At 41.3% G+C, this 14,854-nt stretch overlaps 1 protein-coding gene and 1 long non-coding RNA gene across 2 annotated transcripts; both read right to left on the minus strand.

Annotated features, from left to right (window-relative positions):
* Positions 1–1,032: 1,032 nt before the first annotated feature.
* Positions 1,033–5,373, minus strand: LOC133962486 (uncharacterized). Its single transcript, XR_009922128.1, has 2 exons — positions 5,260–5,373; positions 1,033–1,898 (listed from the first exon to the last, which is right to left on the minus strand). It is a non-coding gene; the product is annotated as an uncharacterized LOC133962486 (long non-coding RNA).
* Positions 5,374–10,566: 5,193 nt separating this feature from the next.
* Positions 10,567–12,611, minus strand: LOC133962263 (glutathione-specific gamma-glutamylcyclotransferase 1-like). Its single transcript, XM_062397792.1, has 3 exons — positions 12,240–12,611; positions 12,054–12,089; positions 10,567–11,339 (listed from the first exon to the last, which is right to left on the minus strand). The coding sequence occupies exons 1-3, from the start codon at positions 12,408–12,410 to the stop codon at positions 10,920–10,922; spliced, it is 627 nt and encodes a 208-aa protein (XP_062253776.1). The 5' UTR covers positions 12,411–12,611; the 3' UTR covers positions 10,567–10,919.
* Positions 12,612–14,854: the final 2,243 nt, after the last annotated feature.

The following is a 14,854-nucleotide window of genomic DNA, read 5'->3' on the forward strand; positions in this document are numbered from 1 at the left end:
GAAAGAAAATATGCAGCAGCCGACTGAAGTTTCAGGCTCATGTCTAATCTGACAACAATAGACAAATCTGTCAGATAGGTGTTAAAAGATTATGCTCCTCCCTAAGCCAGCGATCAGCAAGGCACACTGCAGACAGGCCACAAAACAAGTGGCTGACGCAGGGATGAGGCGATCAACATCCATTTGCATAACATTTCCTGCATAATGTCCCTTTAAGTAGATACTGCAGAGGCTCTTAAGTGGTGCGGATTAGACTGGGTTCGGCTGCAGTGTGATGAACTGAGACCCCACATAATGGAAAAGCTCTCCCTCTCCTTTAGTTCCTAGATGTTACTTGAGTGTCATGGCAGGGTCACGCTGGGTCACTTGCTGTTCATACAGTATACTGAACATAATCTTTCCGACACTGTTTGGAACCCGGGGTCAGAGGTTCTGACCTGCTTGCCTGATTTTGACACAAATCATAGACAACGATGGATTAACTCGAAGCCTTGTGTTCATCGATGCCGTTCTGCTGTTGCCTTTGAGGCACAGAATAACATTTTTAACCTCTTTATTTATGGGGCACATGTGCCACAAAATTGAATGTACAATATGTGACTCAAGCCTCTAGTGGTCACCTAGTTTGATGATGTTGTGAAGTGGAGTGAAATCATGGGAGTTGTTGTCTTCCCCAACATTTCTTGTCACATAATCTTCTTGGGTTTATTTATTACGAGAGCTTCAGTGACAGAGCTTGTTGCACTGAACAATCGTGATCCTTACACACGACTAATACAAACAGCAGAAGGAGAAATAAGCTGACTGGCTAACTGGCTAGTAGCGGCTAACTGGCTAGCAGTGGATTTTTCCTTTGTCTTATGTTGTTTGAAATTTGTGTTTTAAGTCCTTTAATTTCTTTAGCAGAAGCAGATATGACGAAAGTAAATAATGACCCTAAATAAAACTGGGGCGATAACGAGAATTTGGATAATGTTAGTACACAAGTCCACATAATATAAAACATAGGTCTAGTGAATTTTAGACACATCATTTAGGAAATGTAACATATTTATTCTTTAACAATTTCATGTTTAACAATGTGTACAGCAAAGATAGCGGATCTGAGGCTGTAGCATTAGTAAAACACCCACAACTACCAATAGTTGTGTAGGTCGAGTCAGGGGATCATCCTCCGAGGAACATGAATGTCTGTAATCCCTCCAATATCTGTTTAGCTTTTTCAGTCCGGGACTCGATTCCTATTCACCCTCATGATACTCACTTTACAGAGAGAACTAGCTTGTGTTGTTGGATTTGGCGATGTGAGGGTCATCCATGTCGCTCTCCGATTCATTAGTGCCAGGATACAGCCTCTTCCCGGGTCAACTCGAATTCTAGCACCTAATGGTCACTGCACCAAGTGATTCATGGGAATTCAGATCTGTGGCTCACCCCCCACCCCTCTGCCCTACCTCTTATCGGACCCCTGTTGTTCACATTCTTGACTTGTAGCCAGCGCTTATTGCAGGAAAGCATAAACTGAGACTGTGAATACATTGCGATGTGTGAATCAGGATATGCTTCCTTGCCTTTTTATTTTGTTTTGATCAGTGCATTTGCAGTTAATCTGAATTAATTTCATAACCGGTATAGAATCGTTTGGATCTGAAACAGCTTAGGGTAAATCAGCCTGTCCCAGTTTTTAAGTAAAGCCTGAGTGTTTTGGGTCGTTGTTGGTCATCAAGCATCTCCGTCAATTCATTTACTACTGCTCCATTAAACCCTGGCAGGGGTCCAGGAGCGACGCGCTTATCTCCCCATACCCTCCGATGCGCGTCGCAGGAGGTCAGTCCTTCTAATGGGATCCACGTCACCCTCGCTCCAAAACTGCCGGACAGGAACACTTCTGCTTGGTGCTGAGAACAGGAATTCACATTTGAATATATAATTGTTTGATTTAACCATAGACTTACGACACATTGAACATTATAATACAAATTAATAATTTGTATTATTTGATAATTATTACTATGATTAAAAAGCACCTTGTTGTCATTGGCTCTTTTTGTTATTTTGCACACGTAGTTACAGAATGTAGCTGTATGACAATGAAATTGTATTGTATGTTTTTTGCGTAATAGTGATACAAAAGATGGTTATATATAGCATTGACATGAACAAAATGATATTCAGGCAATTGCATCAAACTTCATTTGTATTTCAGGGAATAATTTGAGACAATTTGAATTAGAGGAGAATTAATACTACTCTCACGTAGATTGTAAATAAGGATGAAGAACGCATCTCCTCCTCCTCTCTTTATACAAAATTAAGCACAAATATCCTGGGATATTGCTGCTCCCATCTTGAACTGGTCTTTTGGAGTCTATGCAGGAAACCAAATTTACCAGATGAATTAACAACTGAACCTACATCAGTGTGATAAAAACTACCTAAAATGACAAAAACCCTCTTTGAGAAAACGTTTGCCTTCATTTTGCAGCCAGCCACCAGGGGGCGATTGAGATGTTTAGGCTTCACTTTCTTTTGGAGCCATCATATCGTCCATCTTTATATACAGGTGTTTTTTACTGTAAATACGATGTGACAGCCAGGGGCAAATGAGGTTAGCATACGATAAGGAATGGAAATGGGGAAATAACTAGCGTGTCTTTGTCTGAGGATCTAAAAAGAAACCACCTATTTGCAAGACTAAAGCATAACAGACTTGTTAAATCCTCTGGTTTAATCTAAACTTCTTCAGCTTCGTTACTGTACAAGAACGACATGGTTATCTATCTTCTCCTATAGCTCTCAACAAAAGGAGAAAAAAAGAATCTTTTATCAATAACCTTACAATGATCACAGTTAAATTAAACAACTGAATAATAATCAGCAAAGTGTGAAAGTCATCTTGCAAAGCTCAATTCCCACAGTAGGTCAAATGTTAGGGAATCTATTGTTTAAGATGTTATGGGTGAATTTGTATATATTTCCATATCTAACCCAGTGTAACCTGCATGACTATGTTTGCAGTAATAACATCACTGAATCTGTGTTTAAGTTTTCTGTTGAGCTCAAGAGCAGGGCAAAGTGAACTCAAACACCTTTTATCATCAGGACTGTCACCTGTGGCTGATGAAGTCTCGAATTTCACAGGTTTGTTACACACTAGAGTTTATGACCCAAAAATCTGATGTCCGTTGTTTCTAAGTGGATCAGGTGTGATCGCACAGATAATAGGTTAAATTAGATTTGCGTGAAAAATTTACAACAAATAACAACAACTGTAGAAGCTGTTGAAGACAAAATAATATTCCCGTGGAGACATCAGAAACTCAACATCTGAATGTTTGATCCGTTGCATTACAGGGAGCTGATAACAATATCAACAGGCATCTCACCCTTGGGCCTTTGAAGCATCTGTGTTTTCTTCTCGTTTTAGTTTCAATTGGCTCCACATCAATCCACACAGCAGCTTATGTACTCGCAGAGCACGATTAGAATCTCTTCAAACAGGAAACTCTCTCGCAATTGGCTGATTAACATGAGAACCTGATCTTTTCAAAGGGATAAAACTATCCAAACAAGCACAAAACATCATTCCACAACATTTGACTCATGCTGGCTGTTAAAGATGTTGTGTGGAGTTTGTTTGTTGACCAACATTTTAGAGGAACGCCTACACAGTCATGTCGATGCGATTGTTGATTAATGGATTATGGAGCCTGATTGAAACAGAGAAGTCCCAGAGAACGGGAGTGGGTAGATAAAAAACTGTTTCTGGTAAATTGCATCAGTGATGAGAAGGCTCCTCTGAAGACCGCAGCTTTGTTAGTGTGTCGCCGTCACAATGCCTGTGCAGCTGCTCGATTGTGGGCCGCAATAAAACGTCATTGATATTGAACCTCTGTGAGTGTGTGGGAAACAGAGCTGGCTTTCCTGTTCCTTGAGAGAAAACACTCCAGAGAAAAATGGCAGGAAACCTCCAGGGTCTTTTGATTCAGGCTAAGAAAGTCAATCAGAGTACCTGAGAGCCTGGAGTTCCCATGGTGTCAAGTAAGAAAAGGACTCACGGAGCAGAAGGTCTTGTTAAGATCCAGTGGACGTGATTGTTCAAGTATACCCAATTTTAACATCTAAGTTGTGTGTGCTGCTCTAATGTAGCTCGTGTCTGCCAACAGGGGGGGCTGGAGCCATATCCATCATCAGCGCTACCTCCCCACAGGCCCAGATTTCACTGAGAGCAGATGTAAGAGGCCAAAGGTCCATATTATCACAGAAAATAAAATAATCGGTGAGTGAAATTAATCATCTTAAAGGTCCAGTGTGCAGGATTTACTGGGATCTATTATCAGAAATGGACTATAATATTCGTAATGATATTTTTAATCAGTGTTTAATCACTTGGAACAAAGGGACGTTGTGTTTTTGTTACCTTAGAATGAGCCCTTTATATTTAGACCAGTGTCTACATAGCCCTCCACATCAGAACACCATGTTTCTACAGTAGCCCATAGCAGACAAACCAAACACTGGGTCTAGAGAGGACCTTTTGACTTTTTATATTACCTGAAGACCAATGAACACTCTCCTATACACTTAGAGTGGGAGGGGGAGGTTGTAGGTATTCACATATTTACAGCAAGTAACCTAACCACTAGATGCCACTAAATCCTACACACTGAACCATTAACCTCAATGCTCTAATGGGTTAAAAACTGGAACACCGAGTTCCCTCTAGTAGCCCAGTAAACATGCTTGTTTTGATCACCTTCACACCTGGTGACTTTTCTTGATTTTGCTCAAAACCATGATTTGAAACAGATGGGTTTTTTTTTGTCTGCCACAGAAAACCACGCTTCAATACTTTTCTTCTGAGACGCTCCAGACTCAGTTGTGATCAAATACGACAGATTTTCAAAGGACCTCTGGAGCTCAGAGATGTACATGTACACAATGTACATTAATGTACTTGGATCGTATATTATATACATTTATGTAGTACTAGATACATTTGTTGATTATTAGCTCACATATATCCATCCATAATGGTACTTGCTTTTTAAACAAAAGGATTTTCACATCCTTAAAATTGCAAGCAGAACTAGTGGCTGAGGAAAATATTTCCACTTATATATTTTTCCACACTTTTAATGTGGTCAGACATTAAGATATTTAAAGTAAAAAACTGACGTTGGAATCATTATTTCTAGATGTACTTCATATCGGTCAGTGTGAACCCAAATAATGAGAAAACACCTTAATAACACCCACCTCTTCTTGTTCCAGTTTGGTTTCATGACGTCCCAGTTGCTCGCCAGCGTTCACTCTCATATGTTCAGCAGCTGTCTATGTCTCACGCCAGTTCTGGTGTGGGCCTGAGTGGGGGGCGGGGGGATATTGTGCAATGATTTTATTTTTTTTGCATGTTTTCAAAAAAACAGTGAGCAGTACATATGTTAAAGATGTACTCAGTGAGCCGTCGAATCATGGTGCGGTTCATTGTGCTACACAAACTCAGTGTGTTGTTTTTGACCAAAACAAGCGCACGCTCCACTCAGCACAGTGTGATTACAACACACTGCCACCGATACCCTTAACACCACAAATACACACACACCCTGCCCCCAGTGTAGCAGTGCGGCTGAGCTACTGTGTTTGACTGTTTACCTTTGATTTATACATGTGACACAGGAGGAAATCCAAATGGACTAAAATCAACAAGCTTTTCTTGTGGGTTGTTGGCTAAACTGAAAGAGGTGAAGGACACACAGTAGATTAACAAAATGGACCTAAACGTGTTTAGGGATGTTGAAAAATGGTTAAAATCCTCAGGTGTTGCCACTGGCACTGACACCTGCTTCCCCCGACTGTCACAAAGTTAACACCACATCAGGTTGATTTGGCTCAACAACATGTGATAATCATGTAGCCAACACGAAAAAAGGCGCTCGCCATCTCCACACCATGTCACCACTCCTTCCACCGTCTCCACTGTCAAAAACGTATATGATTTTAATTACAGGTTTGGTTCATATTGTGTCACATATTAATTTCAAACAACACAACAGCCGCCTGGGAAGATTTCAACACCCAGGTTAAATCTGTCACAACAGGAAGATCCTCCAGAGTGAGACGACTCTTCAGCAAACAAAGCAGAAAGCATGCAACCGGGAATTCCCGTCTTATTAGTGTATGTCACACCGTACGATACATGGCTACTAACAATTTCCATGATGACAACAATCAGGTCATGTCCAAACAACACAGAATACATTTATCAATATACCATCAGTGTTTGCTCTGTTTTTTTTGCTTTTGCATGTATCATAACAGTTTTTTAAGGTAAACTTTGTTTATATCATGAATTCCTATTACCTGCAAGACTCAAAGTAATAGGTTTATGCTTACAAGTAGGTATTGATAATTTATTCCAGACATAACCATTAATCTTGCATTATAGCCTTAATTAAAAAAATGCTGTTACTTTGTGAATGTCATTATAATTTTCATCCATGCATTACAGCAAAGGTTTTAATTGAGCACAGTGTTAGAACCCTGTCAACTCTTCTTGCCTCCGCTGCAAGTCACTTCACAACCCACCTCCACCCTGCACCTCCTTTTCATCCGGAAACCAACCTTACCATTGTCATGTGTTGACACTGGTCCCTGATCTGTTCTGTGCCCGGTTTTTCAGCTGCTGCTCCCCCTGCCTCACTTTCCATGAAGGCTCGTGGAAGGGCAGGTAGGTTCCAGAGCAGTTATTTGTAAAGCCCATATTCACATTATTTGTCTCATAGAGCTTAGAAAGGTGCGACATCCTCTCTTAACCTTCAAGAGTAAAGATAAACTACCCCAAAAAAAACTTTTAACAGGGGAAACACTTCTTGGGAACCTCAGAGAGAGGCACATGTGAGGGACCTCTCTCCCCAGGATGGACCGAAGTGCAATAGATGCCGTGAAATCAAATACTTTTTGGCGAACTCTGTCCTGACTGAAGTGGAATGAAAGAATCCCTGAGCTGCAGTAGTCTCAGCATGATGAACTGATGCCAGCGAACAGGGGTGGGATTTTTTTTTTTGCCTGTTCTGCTGTGATGATAATCAATTTATATCCTTACTTACATCTGTCGGGTGGTTTACACAGAGAAGTTAAACTGAACCTGCACCTGGCTTGTTAATGACAGTTACAAATGTCTCTCTGATGCCACTACTTGATCACTACTGCACCTTCAGGCTTTACATTAAATGACACTCGAGCTTGTAGCGTTTCAAGTTGGTGGAGGTGAAAATAGTTCAGCCACAGATGATCTCACAAGAGCCTGACACCCCTCCACCAGGCTGGGGCAGCTGCGGTGGGTTGGAGTGTAAATGAGATTAGGGAAATGAAATTAAGAGCAGCCAAAGTGTCATTCCTCAGGGATAGAAGATGTAAATGAAGCAGGAGGCAGCTCTCTGGCTGGAGCTGTAATTTTGTCAGGCCTGGTTTCAGCTCCGAACAGATTGAATTAAAAGATCCAGTGGACGTGAGTCATGTTTCTGTTTGGACGAGAAGAAACAGTTTTCACATTAGCCACAGTTGATGATGAATTGATTAAAGAATAGTGTTTGTCATTTAAGATGATGGAGTCAGAGCTGTGTGATTTCCCTTCTGCATCACTGAAACAAGACGAGCATCTCATGTCTCAGCAAGAAACCAGATTCAGTCTTTTGATCTGACTCCTCTGAAACCTGTTCCTTTAATAAAATATAAAACATCTGGAGCTTTACTTTCAGTTTCTGCTTCGTGGATTGATAGAGGCTTGAAAGAAAGAAAGCATGTGCTTTACTGCCAAATCTTTAGCCATTGTTTGTGCCTCATTAATGAGCAGTGTAAGTGGCCTCCATGACCGCACAGCACTCATGTCCACAGAGAGGGGTGAGGTGACCCTCTGCGGACGGAGCTGTTCCCTCTCTCTGAGGGGGCTTTAGGGCTTTAAAGTGGACGGCCTCCATCAGCGGCCCAATCACTTTCTCTTTAACACACTTCCAGGGTGACCTTCAGCCCCGCACTGGCCTAGCCACGGTCAAGGGTCAGGGTTCGGGCCGGGTACGCATTAGCATGTAGGTGCGTGGGGGCTTCGAAATGCATTATCAGCGTTATTGTTTCTGGAGTGTGTGGCCACTGCTCTGGGTGCTGATAGGGCAATCCCACATCCTGAGGACATGACCTCCGCCCCCACTTTGCGGCATGTAGTGTGTGTTCCTCATAATCTGTGTTCCTGTTGAGAAGGTAATGACTGACATCTTTTCCTGGAGTGCAAGGGGCCTCAGGAGCGGTATAGATATTGATTAGGGGTTCAAAGTGCACAGGGATCACAGTCTATCCATGTCTATGTGTTGTTAGCAAACATAATGAGATTTTATATTAGATTTCACATGGTTCTACATATGATTTTGGACGGGTTTTATAGCATATTTGGTGAGGATGCACATAAATTCAGACACAAAATCAGACACATGCGTTGTGAGAAAGTATCTTTCTTGGTAGACCCAGGGGTCTCATACCCTCTCTGCATCCCCCACAAGGATCCCAACAGTGAGGTAAGGGGCATGTATTGATTGACTTGCCTTTATTGTTAGAGCCCTAATGAGAGGTGCCAGAGTGAGATGTAGATCATAAAGAGTTCCCTCAAAATAGATGAAGAGATAAATGCTAATAGCAACCCCATTAACACATGAGAAGAGGCTTTTTATAGAGCAGCAGATGGGGTTTCCTCCAGACCGTGGGACTTTTGACTTTGTTTGACAACATTTAGTAAGGCCCTGAATTTGTGTCTTTATATCACGTTGACTTATACCAATAATTTGAGCTTTGGTGTGGTTGGTATGTGACGGTGAAGTATGGGGGCAGAATAAAGGCTGATTAAATGAACAGAAGATCAATTAAACTACCTAAAAATATAAATGCTCCGTATTTTTATAGGATCTCACTTCCCCCGAACTATATACAAATATACAAGTTAATCTTTTCCGCTCACAAAGATGCAATGCATGATGGGAAGGAGCAAGTTGAAGAAGAAGAAATAAATAAACCACAGACGACGCACTCAGGGCAGAGCAAATCGCTTCTGTTGCTGTTGCTTGGTGCTACAGTTTGAATGACGGCATGTTCACATATTTCAGATTGCAAAGGACGTCAGCTGAGGAGGAGGTTCTTCCAGGACATTGCCAGGACATTTAAAAGAATGTGGATACATGTGGCCCACACCACCTCCGAATGTGGTATGGCATGATCGGTTCCCTGTTCGATCTCAGGGCCGTTGAGATTAGATCACAAAAAACACACGTTAATACCAAGTGTGCACGGGGTCTATGTGCAGCACTTTCTCTGTCATATATCAAAAATAGCCATCAGGAGAAGTCGTCACCTCTGTCTGTTAGTTTGTTGTTGATTTACACAAAAGCTACTGGAAAGATTTCAACGAAACGTGAAGGAAGGACGTGGATTGGATCAGGAAAGAAATCATTAAACTTTGGTGCATATCCAGATCAGAGGTTGGATCCAGAAATAGTTTTTCACTGTCTTTGAGATTGCGAGATATGACTTTTTTTTTCCCTTTTGTGCACAAGAAATTAGTCGCAGCTTGATTGAATTAAGGAAAGACTGTTGATATGTGCTCTCCTGAGTGCTATTGTACTTTATTGCGAATTCAACGTCAGCAGTTCAAAAGGAAAGGAGAGAACAGATGACAGGTTGTGGACTGGGAAGCAGAAAGCACACTGAGTTCTGAGTCATCAAAATACCTGAGTGTTTGTGACGCCACTTTACCACATGTTACCTTTCTGTGTTGCAAGAGGCCATAGACTTCCAACCTTGTTGTTGACTCACTGTTGGCAGCTTGTCTTCTGCCTGTGAGCAAAGAACCTCTGGAAACTGTTCTGTTAAGTTGTATCATGACAGGTTACAGTTCTGTGTGCGTCCCTCCGCATTACATGCTCTGCACATGTGAACTGTTTGTTCCTCCACCTCTCTGCTGCTCTACAGCTCCCACATACCTTTGACCCAGTTTTCAGCGGATTTCTAGGAAATTAGAGCACAGAGCTGTACAGCTAATAAAAAAAGTGGGCTTGTTTATCCACTGAGGAAACGCATGTGGGCATGTTATTGCCACGTGATCGGAGTTCAGACGGCGAAAAGAAATGCTATCTGCACCCCCACCTCCCAGCTATAAGCCCCTATAGACTCTGTAGAGCGGGCAGTCCTCCAAGGCCTCTGGTTGTACTCTACAGTTGACAGTCAGCACACAAAGCAAGGATTTCTCCCCTGTTCTGACATGAACTCAATAACAGCGACTCCAGAATAAATATGTGTTAGAAAAGTGAAAGTGCAAAAGAAGACGTCTCAACGCTGCTCAGCCTGCTCAGTTTACAGATCTAATAGGTAAAGTGAGCGTTTTCCATTAACCAGCTGAACATCACTCACATGTGACGAGTGTGTGTCCGTATGCGATCGAGCGTTCAGCTGCAAACACTGATGTACGAGAGACTCCTTCAGGCTCACGTGCAAGCCAAGGAAATTCAAGACCACGTATTCGTCAAGTAGATTTCTTGGTAGTTTTTATTAAAACGTTTATTTTAAATACACATACATAATGCACAAAATTGCATTAGAGGCCCTTTTACAACAAAGGTGTAAATCCTAGAACGTAATCTTTTACTTTTAAAAGCATCACATGGGAGTCTGTGTACAGTATGCAGTAGTGTATTTAACCTTTGTAACTTAAATTTTTTAATTATCTGCAGAAAAATTTGAAAGTGAGAATATAAATGTCAAATCAGGTGTTTCCCGTTTTCAAGCGCCGATCACCCTTCAACATGTTTGGTGGGACCTAATTTCCCTTTAACCCAGTATGAAACCATTTCTTACACTGTGGAGTGCCTTGTGGAGTTCTTCTATGTGGCTCCCAACAATATTGGTTTCTGTTCTGGGGGCTTGATCCCCCCACAGTCACTGAAAATGTTCAGAGCCGCTGCCTCGATGGAGAAGAGGTGCTCATCCTCCACCTCGGGGCAGGACAGCCTCATGAACTCGGCCAGCCGGACCAGGTACTCGATGTTGTGGCCCGTGTTGCCCCTGCAGACGGTGATCTGGGCAGCGATCTCCTTGTCCGAGGCCGGCCCCAGGTAGATGGGGTTGTTGGAGGTGGCGATGTAGACGAGGGCCAGCAGTGGAGCCTGGCCTTTGTCCTTGGGGATGAACTCCACCATCTGTGTTACATAGCCGCCAAACACCACCTCTCTCATTTTCAGGTACTGAAGGGATTCTTCAATCTGGGAGTCAGTGACTTCGTAGGCCACGCCCCATGTGCAAGCCTGCAGGGAGAACAGACAGAGAGGAGATCAATAGAGAGCACACAATGATGAAATGGTAATAGTGGAGGCGTGTACAGTAAAATGTAGGACAACTCATCGGAGTATTCTGCAAACACCTCAGGCAGATATTTAGCAAACAACCACTTGTAGAAAAAACGACAAATAAAAGAGGCATGGATGAATCACTGAGACTCAACGAAACTGATTATTAATTTTTATAGCTATGGTTTGACTAAAATGTTTCATGACCTAAGTGATCATTTCAATGGTACCGATTCCCTCTTTTTGTAAATCGTGGTGACCAGCTCTATTGTATATCAAACATTTTGTATGTTTCTTCAGAAACCAATTTTCCACTGATGTGTCAGTCTAATCCATCTGATCTATCTAATCTATCTATCTAGATCTAGAATCTTAATGTGGCACACCAAAGTAAAAACTGGCTTTCATGAAGGAACTCTTTGCTATTATAGTAAATAGACATTCTTGAACCGAGGAAGTTTTCAAAACAAAAACTTCATCAGCTCCAGTGACTGGGGTTAAAGAAATATCCCCTTTCTCTGGGGTTTTTCATAGAAGAATAATGGTATAGAAGGTAATATAAATAGAATAGTATGTAGTAGGCTACAGACGGGATATACATGGATAGAATTCACTTCTACGCCCTGATGTCGTGTGCATGGTATTAAAATAGACTGAGAGCTTCATGCTTACCTCCTCATCCTCCACCAGTGTGACCACTCTGCCTGGCTGTGGACAACAAGGAAACACACAGTGAAAATCACACAACAGCAACAAGTGATTCACTTCATAACAACACACGACAAGTAGAAAACTAATAAGGAAAATCACATTGAATCAGAAAATAATTACTTAATGGTAATGAAGTATGTATCTCACCTTTGTCTTGTCCCCTCTGTAGAAATCATCTCCATGCCAGAATCGTCTCTTGTATCCTTTAATGTGACCAATGCTGCTCCTTTTATAAGCAAACCCAGGTTTCCACACTAAGGATCCGTATCCAAATATCCACAGGCTGCTCTTCTCCTTCATGATGTCCCGAGGCTTCATTGTGGGCTGTGTATTACAGACAGCAGCTCTCTGGTGTTTCCACTCTTCTTTCTACTGCCCTACACATTCCAGCACATCACACAGTCTGTAATCACCTTTCTTAGTGTTTCTTAGAGAGGGTAGAGTCGGTTACCGGACACAGATCCGTTCAAAAGCTGCAGGGATAAGAGGAGTTTCTCTCCTGACTGTACCTTCTGCTACAATAACACGTGTATTTGTTGTTCAGACGACGTCAGAGCGAGGCGGTCTCGACCAATGAAATTGCGCAAAAGGCGGGCTCAGACAACGGATGAACCAATCAGTGTTGTTTTAGTAGTGGGAGGTATTATTAGCATATGAAGCTGGGAATTTTTGGGGGGGAAAGTAGAGGAGAGATTTCATGTTGAACTCCCTTTTTACCAGCTCTATTTCTTTCTTTCTTTCTTTCTTTCTTTCTTTCTTTCTTTCTTTCTTTCTTTCTTTCTTTCTTCTAGTGCATAAAAGTTTCACAGAAGTTTTAACGAAGAAATTCATAAATTGTCATGTGCAATATTACAGTTTTATTTCATGTGCAATATCACTTCTACAATTATGTATAGTATTCTAGTAAATTTCCTGGTTGTGGGATATTTAAAGGATTATCTTATAGCATGCGTAACTTTACATTAATTTCCATTTGCCATAATTACTTACTATCTTGTGCAGTACTTTTTCCATTACTATTTTAGTGTAGTTTTACTTTATTCTTGTATATTTTTTAAGAACTTACCTGTGTTGTTATTTATCCAGGCACTGGTTTCCTCTTACTCAGCATTAAAAAAGGTATTTTGATGTTTAAAATTAAAATAAATTGTCCTATGTTACTCAAACTTTGGAGCAAAATCAATAATCTTGAAATCAGGTAAAGTCCTGTCTTATCTTATTTCATGCAGTGAAAGCAACCCACTGTAGATCCAAACAAATGAATATCAAATGCCTTAGTCAGCAGATTGCACAGTAGTTACTGCCCAGCTCATAACAAACATTCATTTTCCAGTTCATTACCATCTTATTCCTTTTTATTAATGCGGGAGCACATATTATATCCCTCGGGTCAAACAGTCGGTGATAGTCCAGCAGGTATAATCACATTACCTATTAATAGCAGGGACTGTTATATCTGTTCTCCCGTAAGCTCATTAGGTGTCTGTGTTCTGCATGGATGTGTCCAGTCCACCTGTGTGACCGCGACGGTCGAACAGTCACTGTGCATTGATATTTGATGAGCTAAGATTTTACAGTGGAGTACTTCCACCCAAAGCTCACCGCCCCCATGTGGAGGGTAGAGACATAGCTCCGTTCTTCCCGGGACATTAGTTGGAAGGGGTCAAGTGAATAAAGAACACAGTGTTCAAAGTGACAGGGATTGGCTGGTTTGTTATGACTCTCTCATTCATGCTTTATCTTAAGGGCATACACAGATTTTCTCACTGGTTAAAACTCTAGATGCCCTCCCCCCCCCTCCATTCCCCAAAAGGCAGATCACTTATCGCCAGACATTATATCTCATCCTCTCTGGCGTATGAAAAAACTACGGTTACTCAAAGATGTTCCGAGAAGCAGTTTAAAATAGAAAGATCACACAGACTCTTCATTTTCACATACAGATTGTTTTTAAATATATATCTTTTTTTTTTTGTGTGTATTTCCTTACATTTCCAGGCCAATTACAACACTGTCCACTGAATGATTGTTAGCACATTTGATTTCACATCACACTGACACAGGACATGCAGTAGGCACGGAGTCATTAGAACTGCCACCGGGCCGAATACAGTATATACGACTGCATCTATAGACGCTGTGGAAGCCACTTCCACACCAGCTGACACACATGTACGGTTTCTAGATGATTCCAACATTGAAATTAGGATAGCTATCTGACCACATGTACACTCAACCACCGAAGACCAACAAACAAGCAGTGTACCAGATATGTATTCATTGTTTTCTTCTTTTATATAACAAAACCAAAAAATAATAACAATAAAATAAAACACCAACAGACGCTTTAAAAATAAATTCACCTTTTTGGGGACATCCACTTAAAAACAGATGTACAAATCATACTTCTAATCTCCACATATAAATATACAGTATATACAAAACAATCTTATAAAACATAGAGAGAGATCAGTGCTTCATAATCTTAAATTACTCATGGAATACTAATCTTACAAAACAACATTATTAGTTCAGTAATTTCCTCTGAAGGCGTCCTTGGTACGATAGTCACTTCATGTATTTCTTTGTCTTTATCTAAGGGTGATCTTGCATAAGGTTAAACAAGGCCCTATCATGACTTTCTCTGCATGGCGCTTTAGCGTATTGCATCTTTTGATCTTCCATTTATCTCCACGTTGCTGTGCAAAGGAATCAAGATAAGGCGGGGCACAATGTTTTGTTTCAACATGTGTATAAGGCGT

Source organism: Platichthys flesus, chromosome 10 (genome assembly GCF_949316205.1).
Source record: "Platichthys flesus chromosome 10, fPlaFle2.1, whole genome shotgun sequence".
Classification (NCBI taxonomy): Eukaryota; Metazoa; Chordata; class Actinopteri; order Pleuronectiformes; family Pleuronectidae; genus Platichthys; species Platichthys flesus.